This window comes from Channa argus, chromosome 17 (genome assembly GCF_033026475.1).
Source record: "Channa argus isolate prfri chromosome 17, Channa argus male v1.0, whole genome shotgun sequence".
NCBI lineage: Eukaryota > Metazoa > Chordata > Actinopteri > Anabantiformes > Channidae > Channa > Channa argus.
The window spans coordinates 77,515-105,050 of NC_090213.1; the positions used below are offsets into that span (position 1 = coordinate 77,515).

The window sequence follows — 27,536 nt, forward strand, 5'->3', positions numbered from 1 at the left end:
GCTCTGCCTCCAATATGTCACTACGCGGCGACACAGGAAGAAAACAAACCAAACGTAGTGATCGATAATCTAAGTTTTATTTTTGCAAATGTCAAATAAACACACTAATATTACGGAACAACAAAATGGTTTCTAACGGAATAGTAAAGCTGACGACGCGTCCGTGGTTCTAACCACCAAACGGGACTCTATTGTTTTGTACTGAGCGGGCTCTGTCGGTAAGTTGATAGGTAAACAGGCTTGTGATCCTCTGTAAAGTTGTGTCTCTACAGTTTGAGATTAGGAGGCAAATTATTGGTTTATTTAAGGCTTCTGTTAACAGTTTCTTCTTCAGCTTCCAGGCGAGAGACACATGGGAGACCTTGTTTCTGCTTCAGGGCCGAAGTTGTTCCCCTTTACCGCAGCAAGCAAAAACCAGACAGTAGCTTGGTTTTAATGAGCTCTGTCATTTTTGTAACTGCACAGCAAAACCTATACTGTACATTCTTTGTGTTACTGCCAACTTACAGTATCATCGCCACTCTCATCGGCTCCATTCGCTCTCTAATCTCCACTCGTTCGCTACCACACACAACACGCACCCACACGACGTGCACACTGAGCTATAGCTATGTGCTTATGTGCATCTAGTACCTGATCAGTGAAGAACATTACACATCTTTTTACACAGGTTTTTAATTTACAGATATGAAACTGTTATAAACACAGACAGATTTGAATGAAAAATAACTGCTTTAGACGGTGTGTATATAAGCAAATGTAATCTCCAAAAGACACCACAGTAACTCTGAAGTCCAACTGACAGCTGATCCAGCTGAGCCTCAGTAACACACATCACTGAGGAAAGACTGTCTTGTGTCTTGTACAACACATTTTCTTGGTTCCTCTCTCCTCATGTCTTATAATAATAATAATAATAATAATAATAATAATAATAATAATAGCTTTATTTGTAAAGCACTTATCAAACAGACTACAAAGTGCTGTACATTAAAAAGGAAGATAAAGATAACTAAATAAATAAAATCAGGTTAAATATAAAATAGAAAGAAAAGCACAAGGTAAAATACATCAAGTTATACTAAAACAAGACTCTCCCATCTCAGGAAAGGCAAATCTATAAAAATGCATTTAGGAGTAATAGGGAGATACAGCTGAGTGTCATCAGCATAACAGTGAAATGAAATGTTATGTCTGCGTATAACATTACCCAGTGGAAGCATGTAGATTGAGAAAAGAATTAGGCCAAGTATAATTCCTTGGGGAACGCCGTACTCAGAGGGGGAGGGGGATGACATGTAATTGTCAATGGAGACACAAGATTTCCTATTTGACAAATATGAAGCAAACCAGTTTAATGCTGTGCCCAAATCTTCTTGAATCCGAATCTTCTTGAATCCTTCTATGCATCTTTAGTGGGAGGTACTGTTTTGCAAAGATAAGATGCTAGTGAGGAAAACAACAGTTCTTATAAGAGATTTGGGATGTAACCAATGAGTCTCTCACAGGAGGCTTCCATCACACCTTTTGGAGCATATTTCTGTTACAAATGTTACAAAGAAAAAAGAAATGTTATACAATGTCTCTGTATCGGACCATATTATTTTATCTTATTAAATAAAACAAATTTTGATTCTGTCTGATCTCAGGTCAGAAAAACCTCATCATGAGCTCCAGGGTGTGCAGGACCTGTGGGGGGTTTGACATAGATGTGGATCAGGCTCGGGGCAGCGCAGTGTGTACAGGCTGTGGTTCTGTTCTAGAGGACAACATCATCGTCTCTGAGGTCCAATTTGTTGAAGGAAGTGGAGGAGTTTCGGCTGCTGTGGGACAGTTCGTTTCTGCTGACGGTGAGACACACTCACTAACCTGTGAAGTTCGGTTCTATCAGGTCCTACATCTAACACTAAATCAGATTTCTGAATGGGGTCAGGCACAGAGCTGTCTGTTCATACATCCATGGGTAGTTTAAAGACTCATCTTGAGCTTAGATACAAAAAAATAACAAACCCTCTGTAATATTGTCATTCTAATTTTGTGTTTTTGTTAAAAAGCAATAGGGTTAGGGTTAAAATTCAACTGATGAGGATCCTAAACAAAGATCCAACTGTTGGTACCTCTCATGATGTCTGTACAGATCAACACCCTCTGACCTGATACTGGTCATGGATCTAAACCTTGACCAGGATCAGTGTGGAAACCAATAGTGTGTTCAAATGTTGACATCTTTGCGATGTTCTGCTGGGTCCCAATGGTTCTTCTTGTGGTGACAGAATGTGGGATCTGTCAGTTTTGTGGTCTGATACTGGAGTATTTCGGAGAGACCAGGATCAAGCTGGTCAAGCAGACTGATATGACATGTGGTTGATGGTGGCTGAACACAAATTGATGTCAGGTTGGCCGAGTGGTCTAAGGCGCTGCGTTCAGGTTGTAGTATCCCCTGGAGGCATGGGTTCAAATCCCACTTCCAACAATAACTTTTGTGCATTTCCAGTTAAGATGAATAAAGTATCTATCTATCTATCTATCTATCTATCTATCTATCTATCTATCTATCTATCTATCTATCTATCTATCTATCTATCTAAATGTGAGACTCTCAAAAGAATTAAAACTTTGTAAATTGTTGCTTCTAATCCCTACCTGGATGGACCTGGTTCTCCTGGTGTCCCTGCTGGTTTCAGCCTGATTGGACCAGGTCCTGTTCATTTACCAGTCCTGGCATTTGGAGGTCTGTCAGGTCAGGCAATTAGACCAGTGCCAGCCTGGAATAGATCAGAGGTTTGTGAGGTTGATGGATGATTTTTGTTGAAATGATGTCTAGAAAACACTAATCTGCTGAGAGTTTGGCTATGAAGTTCTTAACTGTCTCAAGGTTTCACCTCTTAGGTGACCCAGTACCCTCCCGGCTTTGATCTGCTTGGTTGGCTGCAGTAGACATCAGACCATTGCCATATTTGTGGATCTGGTTTGTTTGGAGTGAGCAGGAACATATTTCTTGTCTGTGCAGGGTGGAAGTTAGCAATGATGCCTACATGAATGGAAGGGAACCTTCTTTCTTTTTCTACATTTAGTAGTGCTATACATTTTTACTTCCATAAATTTAGACCAGATGTAGCAATAAATTGCCCTTGATAAACAAGTATAATTGTGGATGAACAGACAAACTACAAGTCTGTAAATCATGTAGGTAATAATTGGAACATTGTAAACTGTCATTCCTGTAGTTCCATTTTTATTTGAAAAACTAGATATTTTAATATGTTTCTCTTGTAGTGGAGCTGTGTGTTGATGTGGCATACCTGTCAATAAAATTCACTTATAATCTGTTATTATGAATCCGTAATTCATTTTTGAATTGAATTTCAATTCAATTCAACTTTATTTTTATAGCGCCAATTCACAAAAAAGTCATCTCAAGGCACTTAACATAATAAAGTCAAGTTTATAAAAATGTATAGAGAGAACCCAACAATTTCCCATTGAGCAAGCCCCAGGCAACAGTGGAGAGGAAAAACTCCCTTTAATGGAGGAAACCTCCAGCAGGAACCAGCCTCAGGGTGGGTGGCCATCTGCCTTAACCGTTTGGGGTTAGTGAAAAGTGGAGAGAGAAAAGAAAAGATAATTAATAATTATTGAACTATCAGTTGAATTAATTCACAGATTAACGCAGAATAAGAAATAGGTTTTCTAGTTTTTGTAAACTTGTCCCTGATATGTTCATATTTATTTTCCTCATTTGCAACTTTTATCCACAACAAAAGGCTTTTTAGGACTTTCAGGATGCTGTGTGGTATTTAGGAGGTATTTCTGTACATAAATGAAGCTGCACGAGTAGCAAAACTGAGTTTTATCATTACATGTTTTGTGAAGCTGCACAAATAAATAAAAATATTCTTATTCGAACAAATTGTTTCTATGCACATATTTAGAACTTGTTCTATGCGTGTTGTTCAAACACATATTTAGAACTTCTATGTTCTTGCTCTGTGCCCCCATTGTGGTAGCAAATAGTCAGAAAACATCTCCGCAAACAGAGCAGAGTATGTAAATTAAAGCACACCACCCTCCCTGCAGCTTTGTCTGAGACAGGCTATAGGCAAATACAAGATAGTTATCTTGTTTAAAATCCACCTTCTTATATACAAAGGACTTAATGGTCGAGCTCCATCATATCTAAAGGACCTCATACTACCATATCATCCCAGAAGACCGCTTCAATCTCAGAATGCAGGCGTACTTGTTGTTCCCAGAATTTCATATGGGTTTCCTATGAAATTCTGGGAACAACAAGTAGGTTGTAGTAGGAGAAAGGTTCTGTCTCCCATAGGTTAGAATGGGAGACAGAACCTTTAGCTATCAAGCTCCTCTCCTGTGGAACCAGCTCCCAGTTCAGATTCGGGAAGCAGACATCCTCTCTACCTTTAAGTCCACATTTATACTTCACCACTGTATGACATTAACTTTGTGAGTTCTTTCTCCCGTAGCTGTCTTTTCCCTCTCTCCCTCTCTCTGTCCCTTTCTGCAGGTGTCCCTGGTTGCAGCTACTGGTCCTACCAACCTGCCCAATGTTTTGTTGTTGCTTTTTGTTGCTCTCTACTTTTCAGACACCCCAATCGGTCAAGGCAGATGACCACCCACCCTAAAGGATACATAAATTCTAAAACTTGATTAGTCAAATTTCAGGGGTCACTCGGCAAACATACTTACATGTGTATCAAATTCCTAAGTGTCCCATTCCTTGAAAATTAGTTGTCAATGAAACAGTTTGCTGCTGTCAATCTTGAGAAGCCAGTGGTGATCAGTGTGGCCAACTTAGTAACTAACCCTCACCCTAACCCTAACCCTAACCCTTTGTAACTAAATTTAGTGAGTATTCAGATCCCTCTAGCAACTAATTTTCAAAAAAGCAACTAGTGACAAATTTAGCAACTTTTGCTGGTGTTATTGGAGAGTCTGATGTGAAAGCATGTCGTTCTCTCCACAGACCTCAAAACCCACACTATGTAATTTTATCTAGAGAATTTGATCCCACGCAATGATCCCATGATGATGGAACGAGCAAACAAACTCTGCACGCTCAGTAAACTAACTCCCAATATTCAAAAAACTGCTGAAAACAGAACTCTTCCGCACCTTCTAAAAATCTTGCACTTGCATCTCATGAAATGTAAACACTTTTCTGATATGACTTTGGTTTGATGTTTTCTTCTTGACCTAGATCTTTGCACAATATGATGTTAAATGTTTTGTGTGTACATATGATCTGCAGGGGAGTGTAGGATCTGTGTAAAGGGTGGGTAAAATGTGTAATGTTATAGGGTAAAGTCTGGAGTAGGTTTATTTGTAATATATGTTTAATTGTTTTCCTAATCTGTTATGGTTGTTTGTTTAGGGACTACAGATGGAAATTAGCTATGTAGTGATAATATGGTGTTGTACCTCTCTGTCTCTTTTGACCTTAATGTTTCTGCACATCATCTGCACAAATCATTCTTTAAAAAATTAGTTTTTTCTTTTAATCAAAGACAATCCTTAATTATTTTGTTTTGGTTTGTCAGCAGCCTCATTATAGCAAATCTTACTGGTTCCAGTCAGAGAGCTCCCAGCTTAACCTCTACTGTTCTCAGTTTAACACTGACTGACTCCACCTGCCCTGGTCTCTTTCAGGTCCAGTTAAGGCTCCTCTTCTTGGTTCTGGTTTCCACAGCAGTGTAGGTAAAGAGTCCAGAGCCCAGACCTTGCAGAGTGGTGAGTATCTTCATTATCCTTAAAGATTAGATCCTCAGGAATGGTTTTTGGCATTTGGATAAAGAGTCAGTAGGGATGTCCCAATATTAGTTTTCACAGACTGAGTGCAAGTAAAAGTACATACATTTGAGTACTCTTTGGTACCAAGTAACAACACGAGTACTAAACTGTTTTGCTTCTACTATGGCTTGCTTGACAGTAATATCCTGAACAGTCCACTGTAGTTAAGCTGATGAAAGACACTGGCAGACATCGTTGGTCCAAATAGTAGTAGAGACACACTTGAAGACCTTTAGAGACCAGACAGTTCACCCTTAACACTGTTTCCAACAACTGTCACAGATTTCTAGTCTTTACTAGTCTAGAAGGAGAAGGAGGTAAACAACCCCACAAATACAACAATCCCCACAATTCTTGTTCTTTGGCCAAGTGCTGACCACCATTTTAAAAACAGAGAAGAACCAAAAAAAAAAAAAAAAGGATTAATAAAGTATTGATTTGAGGTGAGATATTGGACATGGTCGGACAGCATGGACTATAGAATCTACAAAGGAATGTAGAGTTAAAAGAACTGTAAAACAAAGTGTCCAACTCTCCATTGGTTGCTGTTTTCAGTGGTAATATTTAACATGTTTAAAATACTCTGAATGGCTGGATCTTATAACTTGCACACTGCTTTACTTTTGTCACTGTTACCTATCTTAAAATGGCTCAAAACCACAGACAGTTTCACTGCCACCACTATGAGGGTAGTGTGGTTTTGGGTGATGTATCTGAGATGGACACATGGCCAGTATCAGACTCAATACCCAAAGCTGGTATAGGTATTGGGAAACCATTAGTAGTCAGCATTGTTTCATCATACCACATTTGAAGAAAGTTAACCAGACATGTTTAGGTGAATCCAACAGGTGTGCCTCTGTGTTACCTGTTTCTCTAGGAAAGCGTCAGATCCAGCAGCTGGGCAGTCAGTTGCAAATGAACCAGCACTGTTTGGATACAGCCTTCAACTTCTTCAGGATGGTTGTCAGTAAACACCTGACCCGAGGACGGAAGATGGAGCACATCATAGCAGCATGTCTCTACTTGGTTTGCCGTACCGAAGGGACGCCACGTATCCTAGCAATGCCTCTGATCCTCTGCATGTGGTTTAATTTTTTTTTAAGCTGGTTTTAGTGTTACCTTTTACCTCCAGAGACTCTCCTTTATTCCCTAAACTGTGTTTCAGACATGTTGTTGGATCTGAGTGACCTGCTGCAGGTATGAAATCCAAGAGTCTCAGCAGACCCTCAGTCAATGTGCTTAGCAAACTACACCCCCAGAACTACTTCAGCAGAAGCAAATATATTGTGTGAATTCCCTGCTACTGTCTGCAGGTAAATGTTTACATCCTGGGGAAGATGTTTCTGCTGTTGGCTCGTGAGCTCTGCATCAATGCTCCTGCTATAGGTGAGAATTTCTCTTCCTCACAATTAGTTTTAATGGTACATTTACTCAAAATTAAAAATACTGTCAGACTGAAACCAGTATTTCCCCTATAATAGTTTGCCAGGCTAACGAGACTTCCCACTATGCCTAAAGGCAAAAACTTATTTTTAAAACAAGTGATGTTACATTTATGACCAATATGTCTTCTGTGAGCTGAGAGCTGATCTTGTTGATGTTCTGCCCAAATTTCAGTTCCTGTCCTACATCCACTCCACTCCGTTTTTTACAAAAAGAATGAGAAACAGCAATCCTCCGGAGACGGATGTTGCTAACTTGGTAAAGCCCGTATGATTTGTCCATTGCTGTCTGTCCATTTGTTTGGCCTTTCTCTCGCTGCTCGCTGACAGTGAGAGCAGCAGTAGAGTGACATAATAAAAAAGAGTTAGCGGCGTTAGCGAGAATAATCGAATAATAAAACGTTAGTTTCTGATTTATGTTGTAAAACACAAAAAAACATGGTCACACCTCCACAAAACCCTGCACAAAAGAGTTTATATGAATACAAATAAAGTGCACATTTCTTGTGTGGTCCTCCATGGCCCCCACTCTGCAGGTGTGTGTGGGTGTGTGTGTGTGAGAGAGAGAGAGAGACAGATGCACAGACATGAAACTGGATGCATGTAATGTTTACAATGCAGAGCAGTGACATTAGGTCTGGCAACATGATTTTGAAACCAAGCATAAGTGAAAGTTGATTATTTTGATGGGGTTTTTAAGTTGGAATCAGTTGTATCAGACTACCATTGAAAGTTCATAAATCCTCATAAATCTAAAACAAAGCTTTAAATAGAAATGTGTTCTTATAATTCTTATTACTATTTTATTATAATTCAGTTTTTTGATAAGTAGTATTAATGAAAATACATTACAACCATTGTCTTCCATAGGGGGCTTGGTGGATCAGTTGTAAAACATTGGGTTGGGATGCAGAAGGCCACGGCTTCTAACCCCATTCTCTCAGGTATGAGACAGAGGGCCACCCTAGTGCCGGTCCCGACCCCCAGATAAATTGGGAAGATGGTTCAGGAAGGGCATTCGGCGTAAAAATATGCCAAATCAACATGCAGAACACATTTCTCCTATGGCGACCCCTGAAGGGACAAGTCGAAAGCCATTGATCTTTGACATACATTGTCTTCCATAACTAATATAATCTTAATTGGAAGGAATCTTGTGTTGTATACGCCATCGGCATAAACAGCCAGTTAGAAGAGTAACATCCTAGAGGCCCCCAGTGAGACTTACAGGATTAGTTATTTGTAATCTTTCTGTGACTTTGGAAATATCTTGCATGTATTAAGCTTTCAAAAAATGTCTTTTTACCTGTGGATCTCTTTTAAACTTTAATCATCTGGAAGGGTTTGATTGTAAATACCAGTAACCCCATTAACAAAACGTTGCTGTAATCAAGACGAGATATGACCAGCGCCTGTACAATGAGTTGGGTTGTATATTCCGTGAGGTAGGGTCTGCTCTTCCTGATGTTGTAGAGGGCACATCTGCATACCCTAGAGACTGAGGAGCTCAGTTTGTCGTCGATGATGACCCCCAGATTTCTGGTCGACTTAGTGGGGATAATCTCTGTAGATCCAATGTTGATGATGTGTTGCGTTGAAGGTCTGGCTGGGAAGAAAAGGACTTCGGTCTTGGAGAGGTTGAGCTGAAGATGTCTCTGTCTCATCTAGGCAGAGATGTCTGAGAGACAGGCGGAAATTCGTGATGACAAAGTGGAGTCGTCCGGTGGAAAGGACAGGAAGAGCTGTGTGTCATCAGAATAGCAGTGATAGGAAAGGCCATGTGAGTGGATGATAGAACCCAGGGATGTAGTATAGACAAAAAGAAGAAGAGAACCAAGAACTGAACCCTGCGGCACAGTGGTAGAGATGCTATGAGAGACTTAAGACTTTTACCCCGAGGCTCAGGAGTAGATTTAAGAAAAATTAAGTTTTACCAAAGAATTGCATTTCCATCTTAATCTAAACAAAATTAAGTTACAGTCTACAAAATTGTTTTGCAGAATTATTTAAAATAAGTATGCTCCAACACTCTAGCGCCATCACCCTAGCATTTGTACCTATCCCTTGGCACCTCTACAAGAAACTGAGTTTGTGATCTTGGCGATCTTGATGGTTTGTGCCAATAGAGTAATTTAATGGTATGGGGTGGTACCAGTACATTTAAAGCCTTAAAAAACAAAATCAGCAACTCCAAAATTGAATAACTTTGAATTTGAAAGCAAATTGGAAGCCAGAAAAGAACAGCCAGAATGGTTGAGTGGTCTAATTTTCTTGTATTTTTAAAGAAACAAGCAGCAGCATTCTCACAGTTCAATCCGCGGCTACCCTGGTCACATGTCGAAGTGTCCTTGAGCAAGACACTGAACCCCAACTTACTTGCTCCCGGTGAGTGTTGGCCAGCTACATAGCAGCTCCCCCATTGGTGTATGAGTGTGTGTGTGATTGTGAGTGCGAATGGGTGAATAAGAAGCAGTGTAAAGCACTTCTACCTATTGGCACTCAAGCCAATAGGTAGAAAAGCGCTATATAAGTGCAGACCATTTACCATTCTGAACCCCATTAGACAAGAGAGGGATGAATGATTAACACCAGAATACAATGCATTGCATTAGTCAAGGGTTTGTTTTCATTAAAATGTAAAAAGTTAAAAGTCAGCCATGTTCTCACATCCCACAGAAAGTCAGACAATGGCTACAGTGACCTGCCACTCATTGTCTTTACAGGTAAATTACCATTTAGACACCAGTGTAAAATTAGAAAACACTGATGGGTCTAGATTTGAATTCTTAAAAAGAAGCTGGACAACAGCTTGTTTAAATGCCACTGAGACTGACCCTGCACTTAGTTGGGAGTTAATGAGAGCTACAAAACTAGGCCTCACAGTCTCAAAAACATCCTTATAATGTCTTGTTGGCATTAAATGATAATACAGGCAAAGATACAGGCCCAAATTGATCAAAGCTGACAACACAGGAACAACAGCTGAATCAGAGGAAATAGCAGTAGAACAGAGCCTGATGCTGTGATCTTGTCAATGAAATAGTGAACAAAATATTCAAACTTCTACAGTGTATCTACAAAGTATTAACAGCGTTTAACTTTTTCCACATTTTGTTATGTTATAGCCTTATTCCAAAATTGATCAAATTATTTTCCTCAAAATTCTAAAAACATTACCCCCACAAAAATCACATGTATAGGTGCCTCACGGTAAGAAGTAGTGCATGGCACACTGAATAGCACCTGAGGTTTATGACCAAAATGACCACCAGGTTTTTAAAGCATTGTTTTTTAAGTGGCTAGAAAACCCTCCTGACAAAGGGGTGATCAAACGCATACAACTTGGAGGGACAGGAGGTTTATTTACCACTGAGGGAATGGTGAAACTAAAAACAGGGAAGGAAACAACAACCTTAAGTCTCATATTTAAGTAATAGAAACAGGCAGGCCGTAGGAGATCACAAGGTCCAATGTGTATCCTTGTTTATGTGTAGGGCCATGCACTGAGTCACATGACAAGAGTCAGTAATATTTAATGAGTTTTGAAGATATAAATTTTAAAATCACCAAGAATTGCAAGTTAATCAAATTTTGGCAAAATAAAACCCAAAAAGTTCAAAAACTCCTTAAGTTCTTGTCGGATTTTGGAGGAAGATAAACCACCACACGCAAGTGTATTGTGTTGCCTCCGACTTCACAGGACTTTTGCCTCTACTCTTGAGCCTCAGCACCAAATGCTTACAGTAATGTTTGTCTGATACTCTACTCTAACCTGACTAATATGAGAAATACCTACTCATTTCTGCTAAGATGGTCATGCTGTGACCCTTAATTTTATTTTGAGAAAATAACACGATACCCTTGGCTGTAAGGAAACAAGCCTCTCTAGGTCGGAACTAGGACTTAAATCTGCCATTGACCACTGAGCAACAAAATACATGTTGTAATTCTTATCAGGTTGCTCTTTTAATTCTTCTTCTGCCTGACTGTGACTCAATGCTAACAGGTTTTGCTTGCAAGTAAACCATGTTGTGTAGAAATAAACATACAGCAGCCTGACAGAAAGAGTTTGAGCTTATAAGCCTTACACACTGTACTCACTCTGTATAATGTCTGGAGAAATTAACCCAGAACATTGTCCGGAGGTGCGTTTCACACATTCAACACACAGCAGGAGATTACACAAGTGAGAAGCGAGAAACAACATGATAGAAAACTTGCTGTAGAAGCAGTGTTTTATTTACAGCACATTGGAGCCGTGCATCTTAAAAAAAAAAGTTTTCTATCACGACAGTCGAAACGCCGTCAACTACCACTCACTCGCTTTACATCCATTTGGGACACAGCAACATACTGGTTGTACAAGCTCACGCACATAATACAAATATTGTACTACGGGGGTCTGTGAAAAGGGCTTTAATAAGTGGTGAAAGCCAACTGCTTTAAAGAAAACACAACACAAGAAAAGACAAAAGCATCTTCGCAAAATGAAAAGAGGCACAATGATAATTTTACCTCAATTACTTTGTTTTCATAATTGTTGTAAGCCATAATTATAATTGAAATCAAAATTTCTATTAATTTCACAGTCCTAATGAGCAGAACCATGACCATGTCAATACTCAGTAAATTTTAGTCTGTATACAGACCAAACTCATAACTAGAGGGTGACAATCACTGAAGGCATAACTAAAGATTTCTGTGTTTTGGTTTGGACTTATCAGTCCTCCTATAGGAGCTGTCTCTTACATAACTACATTCTTCATCAACCCCTTTGTCATACTTTAAAGGCTCTTTACTTACATCTGGTGACAACTACAGGAAAGTTTAACAAATATTTACTTTATAAACCTCACCTCAAAGAAACAGCAAATTTTAGTTTCTGTAACTTTAATTTTCAGTTTAATTTCACACGAGACAACTAATCAGCCTCCATTTCAGTGACAGTCTATCACAATCCGGTGTCCTCACTACTGATTTAATAAAAAACTTGACTAGTGTCTAATTAATTAAGTCCTTCAGCAGTAGAATACCAGCTCTGGGATCTGTCCCCCCTGCACACCAGTTCCGTTGGTACTGTCTGATGAACACTGGAACTGGAAGGTCACTTTCCCACACTGAACCTCAGTCATCCCTTCCTGACCAAAATAACTAAGTTCATTTCCATCCAGGACTGCACTGACCGTGTAGAACATATCCTGTTCCACCTGGACTGGGTGTTCAAACCAAACAGGGAAGGTGCTGCTTGATCCATCTGACAGGAACTTTGTGAGGTTCTGAGCCAGGATTGTGCCTTGCCTCTTAAGTTCAATCTTTACAGTGTACTCGGCCTTCCCTCCACTAGACCCATATAGACCCAGCCCAGCCATGAAGATCCTGCGATCCACTGCAAACTGAATGCTGTCACAACGCCCCCTGTACCGCCATTGGTTGCTGCGGTAGGCAGAGGACTGGAAGCGGTGGCACCTCTGTGGTGCTAGTCCAGCCCGCTTGACCAGAGAGAACTCCAATCTGGGTTTGTTGGTGGCAGTGAACCATAGAAATACATTATTGGTCTCTTCAAGCGTAAGGACTCCAGACTGAGCCACCCTATCTGCAAACTCCTGCAGTGTCATGGCGGGGATCCGGACCAGGTACAGAGCCTTACCTAGTACCACCCGCTGGTTCCTGGGGGTTACTGCCAGGCCCTGCCGGCGACATTCAGCCGCCGCCCAACTCAGCATTGCCTGAAAGACAACAACTTCATGGATTTTAAGGGTTTCCCTCTGAAGGATTATCTCTAGTGTGGGCAGATCAATCTCACAGAAGCCTTCGGATTGCAGAGCAAGCTCAGCCTGAGCATCAATAACCTCCCAGCAGCGCTGTGTCAACTCTGGCTCTTCAAACAGCTGGCTCTGAGACAGCAGGACACAGGCATTCTTTGCTTCCAGGCTTGTCTCCAGGAAGCTAACGCAGGCTTTGGCCAGAGCAGGGACAATGTACTTCTTAGCAGCATAGAGTGTGGCAAGCACTGTGTCAGCCTCCAGCTCAATCTCATCACTATACATGTACCTAAGACAGATCACACAACAAGGTCAGGATCAGGATCAGTGTCATCAACCTGATGGAGCATATCAAAAAACTGTTGTTTTTGCTGTTCTCCTGTATTTGTAATTTGCACGCAGCCAGATTAACTATTTTCTTTATTACTATAGGTTGAATACAATTTATCACTTCTTTGCTTCAGTCTGAATCATATTGTAAATGCTGTTTTACCTCCAGTGAAGAAGGGAGACGCGCTCTTGAAAAACAACCCTAGCTGGTATCACAATATAATGTAAATAATAGTATAAATAAATATCAACAGAGCTTCACGTTCCTCCTAAACATCCACAAAGTTGTTTTTTCCCCTCGAGAATCCCTATAAACTACTCCAAAGACCCCTGGGCCTGGAAAACATGAGTGTCGTCTAGTGAAGGGCATCTTGGAGATAGTGACTACTCTTGGGGCTGGTTGTTGAATTACTGTACCTGGAGAGAGAACTGCTATAATGCAATATAGCAAACAATAATCACAACAGATCTTGGGGACATTAAAGTCTAAAATGACTATGCTCAAGCACTAATCTAATAATCTTATAAACTCTGTCCAGAATGGACTCACTTTAACAGGACAAGAAATGCTGCCGGCTCCACGTCAGGGATGTGGATCTCAGACTGTCCCTCAGCCAGATCTCCATAAAACATGGCTCCAAACACAGAGCTGCCCACTGCCAGGACATACTTCAACATAAAGAAAAGGAATTAATGAGAACCTTAGAGGAATCCTCAGAAATTACGCACTGAGCTCTGCTCACAACCAAAGTAAAATTATATGAGGCACGTCTTCTTAAGCAGATAACTGCCAGAACAAACTACACAGGTCAGTCAAACTGAGTCCACCTGGATTCAGCTGTGATGTAGACCCAGTTCTGTACCTTGTGAGCAGGGACTCTCTGAGTTTCTCCTGGAGGACCAACAATGAAATGAACATCAGCCATGTGCTCATTGTTGAACATCAGAGCATTCCTGCAGAAACACAGTAGCATGTTGTTGTCAATAAGATTTTTGACATGTACAGTTAGGTTCATGAATATTAGAACAATTAGAATATAGTCTACACCCACGTGTTCTAGACTACAGTCTACATGACCAAATGCTATGTTTCCACCCTCAAGATGCTATGCCAGGCCCTTCAATGCAGCTGTTTTCAGCTGTTTGTGGGTCTTTCTGCCTTAGTCTTGTCTTAATTACGTGAAAAGCTGCTCTATTTGGTTGAGATCAGGTGACTGGCTAGGCTAGTGAGGAATATCATTTCTTTACCTTGGGGAACTTTTGGGTAGTTTAACTGTATAGTTTTGCAGCATTTGACAGAATCTGAGTATAGTCTACACATGTACATGTCAGAATTCATTCTACTACTTTAATAAGCAGTCAGGTCATAAATAAACACTGGTGCCATTGGCAGCCATACATGCTCATGCAATAACCCTGCATACTGTGTGACCGATGCGGTGATACTTTGGATTATGAGGTGTTCCTTTCCTTCTCCATACTTTTCTCATCTCATCATTCTGGTAAGAGTTAATCTAGGTTTAATCAGAATCTTATTCCAGAACATGACAGGCTTTTTTTTTTCTAGCAAACTCTAATACTGCCTTTCTGTTCTTGAGTGTTACCAGTGGCTTGCACCTTGTGGTGAAGTCTCTTGCATCTGCTTCACTATTCATGGTGTCATGAGGGAAAGGCCACATCTGACTATGGAACTGGTGTCAGCCATTTGTTCCACTATTTATGAGCCGTGTTCTATCCTACCTCACCTTTCTCTCAGGGTGGGGTGCTCAGCTTGCCAGTCATCCCCCTCTTCCTGTTGCTCCTCAGCTGAGTCCAGCAGACCGGGGTCTCGTTTGTCTCCGGTTTCCTCCCTTGGCTCCAGTCGGCTCAGTTGGGTAAAACTCTTCTTCACCTCCACTACCTCCACCTGGTCACAGTGGGGGAGGCTGGTGGAGAAGAGTTCAGCCTCCATTTTGGTCACAGACTGAGCAAGGCGTCACAGCATGACAGTGTCCTGTCAAGAGACAAAGAAGATTATGATCCAGATTCTAAAACTGTTTAACTGACTTTTTGCTAAATCGAGATTTATTAACGATTCAAACTACTTTATTCATCAACAAGGATAATTGCTTTACCCTGTTACAGCTGCTCTCTGCTCTAAAGAAGTTGTTCACACTGGATAAAAGCATCAGCTAAAGGACTAATTGTAATATAACTAACTAACTAAAATTACAAAGAAAGGCAAGGAAACACCCACAACCAAGCCAACACAAAAGCAAACAAACATTGCACTTTTTATTAAGAGTTAGATGTGATCAATGACATCAAAGAAAATCTAAGATAAGTAAAATGAAGGTTACAAGAAACAGCTGTTTTTTTTGTATTTCAATGAATGAACACTGATGATGACATAAATAAGGATAATGGTCAAAGTTAATTGTGAGGCTAAATGATAAAACAAATAATAGTTAACATGACAGGAAAACAAGATTGTGCAGTTTTAGTCCAGTCTCTTCATAATCCAAGTCTTCATAATCTGAGATGTCAATGCCACTGGCCTGTAGTTGTTGGGGATACTAGAGCATGCCACCTGCAGTACAGGAGCCAATCACAACCACCCTCTTCAGGTCCAGGTCCAATTTAAAGATGTGTTGGAGCACACCAAATTTTTGCATGCCGATTCAGCCAACACTGTTAATTCTTTAGAAACAATTAAAGTTCACTTTTACTAATTTATCGCGGAAGATCTTTTGCACCATTGAAAATAACGTTTTTATACACAGACCATTTTTGTTCTGACAACATTTGTATTATCTGAATGTGCCTTACTATTGTGTTAGGTGATGGTTACGTTTGTATCCCCCTAAATTCCATTTCAATGTAAGGGGATGCAAACTTAACCTTGATGCTCCTAATGCACCTCTACAACTCCCTGGTGATTTAGCTGTAGTCTCTGTTCTTGTTCCCTCATGTATGCCTCCCTTCCCTCTTTGATCCTGCCAGTCAGCAGTCTCTTGACCCCCTTTGATGCCTTTCTTTCGCCTGAATTAAAACTTTTTCTCATTCAGGAAGGCTTTGAGCTCCTTTGTGACCCAGGGCTTGTTGTTTAGCAAAGCAGCAAATTATATTTAGGTGTACATGATTGTCCACAGAGAAATTATTTTAATCTGTGATACAGTCTGAAGGTGAAGGTTTAGAAATAAAGCAGCAGATGTCATGAAGCTAGTTTATCAGCACATTTGATTGTTTTCTGTTCTGTTTGTTAACAGCTAAAAAAACTCCTCAGTAATCACAGGACTTCATTAGCGCAGTGTACTACATAGTATACAGTTAAGTTTTTGGTATTATTAAGAATCTGAAAGTGACTCATGTGGTCTTAAGGTGTTGCTTAGGTAATTAGCGTTACGTCAGTCAGTTTATTGTTAGTAAAGTAACTGGTTCTTGTACTTGAAGTGTTAAGTACAGAGGCACTAAACGAGAAGAGTCTGCAATAGAGTTAAATTCAACATCTCAAATTTCCATTACATAAGGTCACATTTAGCCAAAGTATAGGCAATGATTATGTCAAATATCAATTACTGTTAAACAACTTGGTCACAGGCAAACATAACCACACCAAAACCTTTAGAATTGCTATATAAACAAATTATCACAATACTGGGCAAAAACCATTGCAATATCACCACTGCAAAATATTACAAAACATAGCCTTTTAAATTAGGAGAACATAATAAAATATTCAAATTTTTGTATTCACATTCATGTTTGGTAGTGGTTATGTTTTTAGTCTTGGTGGAGGAAGGACTCTGATCTTTAAAGGAAAACCGAAAATGACTCCTTTTCTAGGAGTACATAACAGTAAAAGTGCTCAGTACACAGTCAAACAGCTCTATTGTTATATGTTACAAGTGTCCTGCGTACTGGAGAAAAATATTTACATATTTTACACAGTATTTAAGTCATTACAGTAATCTGTAAAGTAACTGCAGATGGTAAATGTAACGGAGTACAAGTATCAAGTAACAAAATACCCAAATATACTTTAGTTAATTTCTACCTTTGAGTGTTAGTGTTAAAGTTCAGGGTTAGACGTGATGTTACTGGATCCAGCTTTACCGTGAGCTCCAGTATGTCTCAGACCCGTTTCAGGTTCTAACGGCAGGACCAGCAGAGCCCGGTTCGACACATCGCGTCAATAACCTGTAATATCTGGACTTTTTGCTCTGAGAGATAATATCTTTCCCAATTGCGTCTATGTTGCAGTCCGGTAATATTACAATGACGTCGGTGTCCTGTTCGGTACCGTTCAGTGCGGTCCCGTTAAGACACGAGGTGAACAGGCGCGGTCAGAGCGACATGTTTTGATTCAGTGAGCAGAGACATTTGGCTGTAAATCACACAGACAAACAGACGGAGGATATCAGTGTGTGTTTGCTGTTACCTGTCAGACTCCCTCCGCCCAGTTCTACCGTTATCATTAAAATTGTACTGACATGGACACCAGCTCCTGGTCTTTACTCCGAACGCCATTTTAGATCGTCCTGGTATATCCGTCTTCACCGAGCTGCGCCACAAGATGGCAAAAGAGCGCTGGGAAAAAATTACGTATTTTGAAGATTTGTTTTATTATTGCAGTTATAAATTCATTATATAACATTTTCTTTTAAATATGGGTATGTTTTTTGCTTTAAGTTTTGTATGCCTTAGTGTGAAATGTAAATTTCTTTAAATATATGTTTTGCCTTTCATTTCTGTGGTGCTGTAGGAATTAGTTCTACAAATACTGAGGTGCAGTGTTTTTTCTAAAGACTTTAAGATGTGGCAGGGAGGAGTTAGGGATTGAACCACTGACCCTGTGGTTCCTGGGCACGTACTTTGCAGGGGAGCATGCTAATAACAATATGTGAAATCTATTTAATTCAATACAAAGGTAATATTCACAGAGGTTAGAAGTTTTATCTTCAAATAAAATTTATGTACCTCTCTCCTATCCTCTTTTTGTCCTCCCCCTCAACTCCTCAGACCCCTGTCTCTACATCCCTCGGTTCGCCCACATGTTAGACTTCGGGATACAGACTCATGAGGTCACCATGACGGCTCTTCGTCTGGTTCAGAGGATGAAGAGGGACTGGATGCACACAGGGCGCCGCCCCTCTGGCCTCTGTGGAGCAGGTACAACATAGCTGCCATCCCCCCAGCAACAATAAAACAACAGCATTTTACACATCAAATCAACAGTTTGTCTCTACCTTAGCCCTGCTGGTTGCAGCTCGGATGCACAAGTTTCGTCGTACAGTAAAGGAGGTGGTGAGCGTGGTCAAAGTCTGTCAGAACACTCTAAGGAAGAGGTGAGTAGATCACCACAGATCACAGAAGATTGGTGGTGATTGCAGTGGATCATGGTGCTATTATGATCACAGTAAACACTAAATCACAGTAGACAACAGTAGATCATAGATTACACAGCAGGTCACCTGTTATGTGATTCATACAATAAGTTTTCGTTAAATTGCAGTTGATCACACTGCCCATATGATCTCACTAGATCACAGTAGATAACAGATCCTCCCTCCCTGCAGGCTAACAGAGTTCGAGGACACCCCCACTAGTCAGCTGACTATTGATGAGTTCATGAGAGTAGATCTGGAACAGGAATGCGATCCCCCTTCATTTACTGCTTCACAACACAAGGCCAAGATGCAGCAGGTATATCCCAGTGTCTCTGGTTGGCAGGTAGATACAAGTTTATCCATTAACTGTTCTCTTCTTCTACAGCTAGAACAGGAGTTGACCAGGAAGCTCGATGAAGTTGAAGGTCAGTTAATAATGCTGCTATAAAGGACCTTAGTGGATTTCTTTAGGACTATATAAAAGGCACTAGGGGACCTGTTTTGGACGCAAGTAGATCATGGTGTTAAGTAATTTCAAACACTTTAATAAGCCAGTTGCCTTTTCTGGTCCAGGGGAGATCAGCTGCTTCAAAGACGAAATTGAGACAGAGCTGCAAAAGACTCGACCCAAACTGAGAGGTATCTACGCTGCCTATGCCAAAGAAATAGGTCTGTACTTTTTTAGAGTTTGCTGAGTCTGACTACCTCCACAGAAACCAAATACTCAACACTTCTATATTTGTTGTTCTTAGACCCGGAGGATGTGGAGGTTTTGTCCTCGACCTCTGAACTCGAGGAATCAGAGGTTGAAGACGAGTTTCAAGCTGCCACCCAACACCTGACCCAGAACTTCCTGTGTCAGGTTATTCAGGAGGAGGAGGGGCGGACCAAAACCACAGCCCAGAGCAATATGGAGGCAGGGAGAGAGCACCATGAGATGGGGCCCCACAGGCAGGTAGCACCTCTGGCCTCCATCCTGGGGAAGCTACCTGCTGTGGCCAGCCTGGGCCTTCAGCAGACGTTCCAGACTTTCAGCAAGTCAGAGAGTGCTGGGAAACCTGATGGTAAGAAACACCTGTATTACATTATCATTATGTCATCAGAGGCAGGTGGTGTACTGTTTTTCCTGGTGTTTCTCTAGATGATGAGTTGGAGAACGGAGACTTGGATCTGGATGGAATTGACGATCGGGAGATTGATAAGGTCAGTTTATAACTCACTTGCTGTTTTTATTACATACAGCGCCCAATCAAGATGGAGAAAAACAGCTAAATCTAATTAGCTTTACTTGTCAGGGGGCCTTTTGACAAATTTTCTTTAGAAGTAATTTATTTCATTTATTTAACAGTTTTGAACAAAGTGTGCACTGAAAATAATTTAAAAAAAAAGACAACTTGTAACAAGGGCCATAAATGTGTAGAATCTTTTAAACCATTTTAGTTCCTGCAGGAAATTTACATTGGTGACAATGGCCTTCATTTGCTCTTTCATTATTTGTATCTGGAAAAAAATAGGCTGCTGCACTTCACAGATAAAGGCTTTTACTGTGAAAGGTTTGTGTACAGGAAGTGTTGACTACTTTTTGACTGTGGATTTCTGCTGCAGTATATCCTCAACGATAAGGAGGTCCAAGTGAAGACAGAGCTGTGGCTGAAACAGAACGCAGAGTACCTGCAGGAGCAGAAAGGTTAGTATCATTTACATCATCATCACCAATGTCAGGACTGGCAGAATCAGTGCACACCTGTGTTTCTACACCATCACCTTCACCTGTTTGCTCACTTTCCATGTTGAAAAAGATGAACGGTCAGGCCTCACAATGTACTGTAATTTGATCTTTGTGTCTGTGAGAGTCACAGCTTTGTCAAAACAGGAGGTTAAGGCCATGTCCTTAATATTCCAGAAACAACACTTGAGCAGGTAATTCTTCTCCAACTGGGTAGGTGCAGAGGAGAGAGGAGCAGCTACAGGATTCAAAATGTTTCTGATCATAGTTGGTATTGCACAGATAAAGACAAGAGGCCCAGTCATTGTCAATGCTGGACACACAGGGACTTGTTTTGTGAGAATTGGCTGATGATAGACAGAGATGGGTTGCTCATAGACAAACTCCAGTCTCTGCAGTAGAAGGCACCCTATTTGCAAACACAGGCTTTTCACTGTTACCTAAAGGTGATTATATTTTCTTAGGAACATCAGCAAACAATAATGCATCAGACAAATTTATTTTTTAGGGAAACCTTCCCTGCCCAATTGTTTCCCAGTGTTAGCGCTACACCATGTATAAGTAAATGCAGAAGCACTACATTTTTCACAAGATAGAAACCAATTGAGGGCCCAAGTGTCATGTCTGCATGACACTTTAAGGATTAAAGACTGATAGCTCTTATCTGGCTTATTGTGTCAGAGCCAGTTGTCTTAGGGGCTGAGAGAACAAGAGCAGACCACTCTAATTAGATGACTGGCTTCATAAAAAGGCAAGCATTTGCACCACTTGGACTGTTTAAGGACAATTCAGGTTTCGGCTGAGTTACCAATCAGCTTATTTTCACAGCTTGCGTAGGAAAAAATGGCTCGATGCCTCAGAACTAATTCATCCACAATCAGAGCAGCTTTGAACTAAAAGTCCACTTTCTGTCCATTCACATCAACTTCAATTTAGTCATGTTTTATATTCTTCCAGCAAAACAAGTCACACAATTGCTAAAATTTTCTCACTTTGATGGCTCTGCACCTTCTCATGTGCAAGCTCAACCCGGAGAAGCAGTAGTAGGGGGGATGCACACTGATTTATCTAGTAGTCTAAGTCCTGCTTTGAGTGTTTCAGTGGTTCCTGTCACAGATTCTGAGACACCGGACAAATTCTACATGCTACAGCTGAACATCCAGCAAACATGATTTAAACCAAGACAAACAGATGCTCACTGCAATTTTAACAACATTGTGCCCCTGGACATTTATTGAATAATTGTTGATTAGAGAATTAGTTTGTTATTGATCAAGATGAATAAAACCCGGTCCCTGTCACAGTCCCCTGTCTCATTTGTCCACAGAGAAGGAAGAGAAGATCCAAAGGGAAAAGGAGCAAGGAACATACAAAGAGAAGGTCAGTGTGCACAAATACTTCATACTGTATAACTGTATTACATAATACTGTCTCATACTGTGGTACCCTGAACCTGATACTATAGTTGAAAATATAGATTTATTTACAAGAAAACAATTATATACTGATAATTGTGATTTCTAATCAGTTACTTAGGAAGACTGACCTTTGATCCTTTCCATTTGTCAGTATTCTTAATAACATAGGAGTGGACAAATACGAAGTACTAATGATACTGATCTGATGTATCTACCTAATAACTGACAAGTGATTGAAAATCCAATAATTCGTTTTTACAACAGCAAGTTACATAGACTCAATACCTGTAAAATGTACATCAAATAATTAACAGACATATCCAGGGTGGACCCCTCCTCTTACCCAATGACAGCTGGGGTGGGCTCTGGCCCCCCATGGCCCTGAGCAGAATGAGCGGTTAAAGATAATAAACGTAATGTTTATGTAGCATACAGCAAGTTATTGTTTTAGTACGCAGAGAGCAGCTGGGATCACCATGGTTATAACATATATCAACTGTGCTAACATCAAAGTTTGTCTGCATTTGTATGCTTATTTTTAGAGTACTACTTCTAAGGCCGTTTTTACTTGCCAAGCTTAATTGTGCGCACATTAGGCCATATAAGCAGATGTTGTTAGGCTAAGTAATTCATCCTCATTGGGCCATGTGTTCTGTTGCTGTTACAGGTGCAAGTTGTGCATGTCTGTTAGCCAAAGAGTCGAGAAAGAACCACATCTGTGAATTCACATCCACTAATCTCACTCAGTTGACTTTTCACATGCAAATCAAATGCTGAGAATCGCTCTGCATTCCTACTCTGCATAACTGTCAAGCCCAAGTTATCATAGCAGTTTGGCATTAATAGTGTCAAAAAAATTGTGGTGTTAGAAGGAATGTATTGTAACATATTATTGCCACATTAACACTGACAGCCCTACTGTTAACTAAAATTATTTATAAACTTGGTGCTTTTAAATAAAGAAAAAAATAACTAATTGATCCTGATGGATTTGTTTTATTTTTATTTATTTGAAGTTTCTGTTGCTAATTAGTTGATTGTGTTTTTGGTTGGTTTCTGGTTTTTAATTTTTTATTCTTGCTATAAAGAGATGGCTGATTAAATAAAGTTTAATCTGTGCATGAATAGAACAAGAAGAAGTATAAGAAGTGGAAACCGATTGAGGCATCAACAGCAGGCGAGGCAATCGAGATGATGCTAGAGAAGAAGAAGATCTCCAGTAAAATAAACTACGACGTCCTCAGAGACCTGAACAGCAAAGGGTCAGAAGGTGGGGGGGGCAGCAGTCCCAGCAGATCCTCTGATCTCCCTGATCCCACCACCACCCACAAACGTCTACGTAGTCGCCGGAGGAAGCCCAGCGAGGTTAACCACGACCTAGCGGCTAATGCTGCTATCATGGGCAAGAGGTGCCATCTGTAATCTGTAGTTTTTAAACTGTCATTTACATTTAGTCATAATTTTGTAATAATCTGTAATTTTTAGTTTATTTACAAATTAAATTAATTTGTAAATAAATTAATGAGTTAATTTGTAGTATATTTTTCATTAACATAATATTTAATGCACATTCAACTAGTACAAACCATCATCAGAACTTGCTAATGGGTGGCTGTAGTTCAGTTGGTAAGGTCCACGGACCACGGAGTCAGTGGTTCAATCCCCAGTCCCGACTTTTCAATTCAATTCAATTCAACTTTATTTATATAGCTCCAATTCACAACAAAGTCATCTCAGGGCACTTTACAGAATAAAGTCAAGATTATAAAGATGTATAGAGAGAACCCAACTATTCCCCCCCTGGAGCAAACCATAGGCAACAGTGGAGAGGAAAAACTCCCTTTAATGGAAGAAACCTCCAGCAGAACCAGACTCAGGGTGGACGGCCATCTGCCTTAACTGGTTGGGGTGAGTGGAAAGTGAAGAGAGAAAAGAACAGGGCAACAAAAAGCAACAACAAAACATTGGGCTGGTAGGACCAGTAGCTGCATGCTGGAAAACACACAGCTTCAAAGCCTTGGACACCTGCAGACAGGGACAAAAAGAGGGGGACAGAGAAGGACAAAGACAACTACGGGAGAAAACACACAGAATTAATGACATACAGTGGTGACAATTGTGGGGTGAGACGAGAGGAGAGAGGGTCAAGTAGAGTAGAGAAGCTCAGTGCATTGGGGGGTGGGTCCCCCAGCAGTCTAAGCCTATAGCAGCATAACTATAACTAACTTTATGCTTTATTAAAGAGGTCTGCTTCCCGAATCTGAACTGGGAGCTAATTCCACAGGAGAGGAGCTTGATAGCTAAAGGCTCTACCTGCCATTCTACCTTTGGAAATTCTGGGAACCACAAGTAGGCCTGCATTCTGAGATCGAAGTGGTCTACTGGGATGATATGGTGCTATGAGGTCTTATATATATATATATAATGGAGCCTGACCATTCAGAGCTTTATATGTAAGAAGCAGGGTTTTAAATTCTATTCTAGATTTAATGGGAAGCCAATGGAGAGAAGCTAGTGAAGGTGAAATATGATCTCTCTTGCTAGTTCCAGTCAGCACTCTTGCCACAGTATTTTGGATTAATTGCAGGCTCTTTAGGGAGTTACTGGGTCATCCTGAAAGTAGGGAATTACAGTAGTCCAACTTAGAGCTAACAAATGCATGGACCAGTTATTAGGCATCAATTTGAGACAGGATGCTCCTAATTTTGGCAATGTTCCGTAGGTGGAAGAAGGCTGTTCTAGAGATTTGTTTTATATTTGAGGTAAAGGACAAATCCTGGTCAAAAATAACTCCAAGGTTCCTTGCAGTAGTACTGGAGGCCATACTTATTCCATCTAGAGTAACGATATGGTTGGACATCATTTTTCTGACATTTTTGGGCCCAAACACCTTGACTTCAGTTTAGAAGTAACTGATTATCTTAACTGATTATTTTCATCTGGTTCCATAGATAAATATAGCTGGGTATCATCATCATAGCAGTGGAAATTTATGGCGCGCTTTCTAATAATGTTGCCTAAAGGAGACATATATAAAGACATATATAAAGTAATATATAAAGTTGACTTAGATTTTTGCTTGTTTGTACCTCACTTGTAAGTCGCTTTGGATAAAAGTGTCTGCTAAATGATTAAATGTAAATGTAAATGTAAAAAGTATTGGTCTTATCACAGAGCCTTTAGGCACTCCATAGCTAACCTTTGTGTGCATGGAGGATTCATCATTAACATGAACAAATTGGAATCTATCTGATAAAGATTTAAACCAACCTAGTGCAGTTCCTTTAATCCCAAATTCATGTTCCAGTCTCTGTAATAAAATGTTGTGATCAATGGTTTTAAATGCAGCACTAAGATCTAACAGAACAAGTATAGAGACTAGTCCATTATCTGAGGCCATGAGAAGATCGTTGGTGACTTTTACCAGTGCTGTTTCTGTACTATGATGAACTCTAATTCCTGGTTGAAAGTCTTCATACAGATTATTCCTATAAAGGTGGTCACATAATTGTTTTGCAACTACTTTTTCAATTATTTTAAAAATAAAGGGGAGATTAAATATTGGTCTGTAATTGGCTAAAACACCTGGGTCAAGACAGGGTTTTTAAGTAGTGGTTTAATTACAGCTACCTCATAGGCCTGTGGTACATAGCATGCTTCTACTTGGGCAAGAAAAAAGAGACACTAGAGTTGCTCACGGGGGTCAGGTGAGCACCTTGCATGGCAGCCACCACCATGGGTTTGTGAGATTGTGCGTGTGAACGCTAACCCTATAGAAACAGCCATTTAACTTAAAAAATGAAAATTATATTGGTCCACAAGTTTGCGTTCTCCTCGATAAATTGATTAGAAATTAACTTTTTTTGATAAAAGAACATTTGTGCTAGCGGAATGTGCATTAAAAGTTATGTTGATTAAAAACAAATACTGTGCTTTTCTCTTTTTGACATGCAAACTTTTGCACCAACTGTATAATCTTTAATCTACAATCTGTTGTAGTATAAATAGTATAAATAATAAGTCAGTTTTTAATGTTTCTGTTCATTTTCGGTCCTAAACAAGTTTCCTTTTGTTTCAGGTTCCGTCGCCTGATTTCCTCCACGCCAAAGAAAAGGAAGAAAACTGCTTCTCTGGTGAGCAACCAAACCAGTCACCACACATCATTGCTTGAACATATGTATTCAGCTGTTTATTTTTTTAACCTTCTCAGGAAGAAAACTCCATAACTACAACAGCACCTGAACCGACTCCCGACCCTAAACCAGACACCAGTTACACCCCCACAGCTGCTACACCCACTGTGGTTGAGGATGAGGAAGAGGAGGAAGAGGAGGTGGGGGAGGAGTGTGTCAGTGCTCTGCAGCTCGTAGGAGGTCAGTCTATGCTTTTATTTAGAAAAATCCAGGATCACATTCCACTAAGCATATATCCAGAGTTCATATTTTAATTGTGAAATAAGGATGCAGAGACGATAGATTGATTACTCGTTGACAATTGATTGTGTTTTCCAGATTACGGCTGTGAGGCAGAGGAGGAGGTTTTCTAGCTTTGTCTTTCTGACTTTGACCTTTGAACTCTCCGTCCAACTGAGGCAGCTGAACTGAGAAGGATTAGCATCACGGATAAATAACTGATATCAGTGATCAATTCAGAGTCACTTTCTGAGAAAAGAAAGTAAAGAAAGTAAAGTAGATGTTTTGATCAGTTTTTTTATCTGAGGCAACACTGAGCTCTTTTGTTGTCCATGTTGTAAAAGTTTTAGTTTTCAGTAATGTTTATGTGTTTGTATATTGTCTGTATGAATGTAAATAACAAAAATGTCTTGCTTCACATTCCTTTAATGAAGTTATGTTTTAAATTGTTTTAAAACCATCATGTTAAGTTTTAGTTTTTATGAACAAAACTAAGCAACAGAATCAGCTGATTTTACAGGTTTACTGTGTTTTCTTTAAAGATAACCAGTCATTTTCTAAATTAATCCTATCAACAATCTACATACAAACACTAAAATCACTGTTAAATGTTACAACAATTTGCTGCAAGATTTTCAAACATTTCTCTACTAAGTATTTATTAATTAAGCATTTCACCCAGTGAACTGATGTGTCTGACAATTGTAGTTATTGGACAAGAATGTTTGTTTGTTTTGGTGTTGGTTGAAAAGTTCATTATTTTAGAACATGAAGTTATCCTGATTAAACTGTGATTAGCCTGAACATTAGACTGAACTTTGTGTTGTTCCAGATTAAATGTAAAATACCAAAAATAATCATAAAACAAGAAAACACATATTAAAGAAAGTAACATAAGTGCAAATGCGCAAGATTTTGTTTATTATCATAAAAATCTCTGAACCCACAGAAACACCAATCTTTCAGGTTTTAGATGAACACGATATGTTCAGTGTTCCAAAATGTTTGGGTCATCCATAAATTACAGCAAGGGGTCTGAACATTGAACAGACAGCTTTAGGCTGCCATCCACTACCTATAGGCTCAGGTGCCTGGACCTCTGAGATTCTTCAAGACGTTTAATCTGAAAGGCTTCATTAATTCTAAGTGACCTTTTGGGAGTCCCAAGTATTTAAGCTCTGTGCAGTTGTTTTGAAACTTGTTAAAGTCAAATGTGGATTGTTGTCCCACCGACCAAGATGTGGGGCATTAGGGTCAGGGAAA

The 27,536-nt window shown here is 40.0% G+C and overlaps 2 protein-coding genes across 3 annotated transcripts; one reads left to right on the top strand and one right to left on the bottom strand.

Annotated features, from left to right (window-relative positions):
• The first annotated feature begins 1 nt into the window (after position 1).
• On the top strand, positions 2-27,145 carry brf1b (BRF1 RNA polymerase III transcription initiation factor subunit b). Of its 2 annotated transcripts, none has more exons than XM_067482218.1 (19): positions 2-218; positions 1,650-1,850; positions 5,671-5,751; positions 6,692-6,865; positions 6,980-7,011; positions 7,128-7,200; positions 18,350-18,499; positions 18,582-18,675; positions 18,907-19,033; positions 19,103-19,142; positions 19,291-19,356; positions 19,470-19,781; positions 19,859-19,920; positions 20,323-20,404; positions 21,771-21,823; positions 22,990-23,270; positions 25,940-25,994; positions 26,072-26,234; positions 26,373-27,145. In XM_067482218.1, exons 2-19 carry the CDS (start codon positions 1,667-1,669, stop codon positions 26,405-26,407), a joined length of 2,064 nt encoding a protein of 687 aa, XP_067338319.1. In that variant the 5' UTR covers positions 2-218; positions 1,650-1,666; the 3' UTR covers positions 26,408-27,145. The 2 variants fall into 2 exon arrangements, with proteins under 2 accessions (XP_067338319.1, XP_067338318.1); XM_067482217.1 differs by having other exon boundaries at positions 19,291-19,386; positions 26,373-27,143.
• On the bottom strand, positions 11,657-17,951 carry LOC137102572 (BTB/POZ domain-containing protein 6-B-like). Its single transcript, XM_067482224.1, has 5 exons — positions 17,769-17,951; positions 15,094-15,341; positions 14,212-14,302; positions 13,899-14,017; positions 11,657-13,307 (listed from the first exon to the last, which is right to left on the bottom strand). Exons 2-5 carry the CDS (start codon positions 15,297-15,299, stop codon positions 12,275-12,277), a joined length of 1,449 nt encoding a protein of 482 aa, XP_067338325.1. The 5' UTR covers positions 15,300-15,341; positions 17,769-17,951; the 3' UTR covers positions 11,657-12,274.
• Positions 27,146-27,536: the final 391 nt, after the last annotated feature.

What these genes read in the sequence shown, in the direction of transcription:
- brf1b (XM_067482217.1), top strand. Translation starts at nt 1,667, where the DNA reads ATGAGCTCCAGGGTGTGCAGGACCTGTGGGGGGTTTGACATAGATGTG. An exon ending in AGCCCAGACCTTGCAGAGTG is followed by an intron (nt 5,752 to 6,691) that starts GTGAGTATCTTC and finishes CTGTTTCTCTAG; the next exon opens with GAAAGCGTCAGATCCAGCAG. An exon ending in GGAAGAAAACTGCTTCTCTG is followed by an intron (nt 25,995 to 26,071) that starts GTGAGCAACCAA and finishes TAACCTTCTCAG; the next exon opens with GAAGAAAACTCCATAACTAC.
- LOC137102572 (XM_067482224.1), bottom strand. Translation starts at nt 15,299, where the DNA reads ATGGAGGCTGAACTCTTCTCCACCAGCCTCCCCCACTGTGACCAGGTG. An exon ending in CACCCCACCCTGAGAGAAAG is followed by an intron (nt 14,303 to 15,093) that starts GTGAGGTAGGAT and finishes GTGTTTCTGCAG; the next exon opens with GAATGCTCTGATGTTCAACA. An exon ending in AGAGAGTCCCTGCTCACAAG is followed by an intron (nt 14,018 to 14,211) that starts GTACAGAACTGG and finishes TTTATGTTGAAG; the next exon opens with TATGTCCTGGCAGTGGGCAG.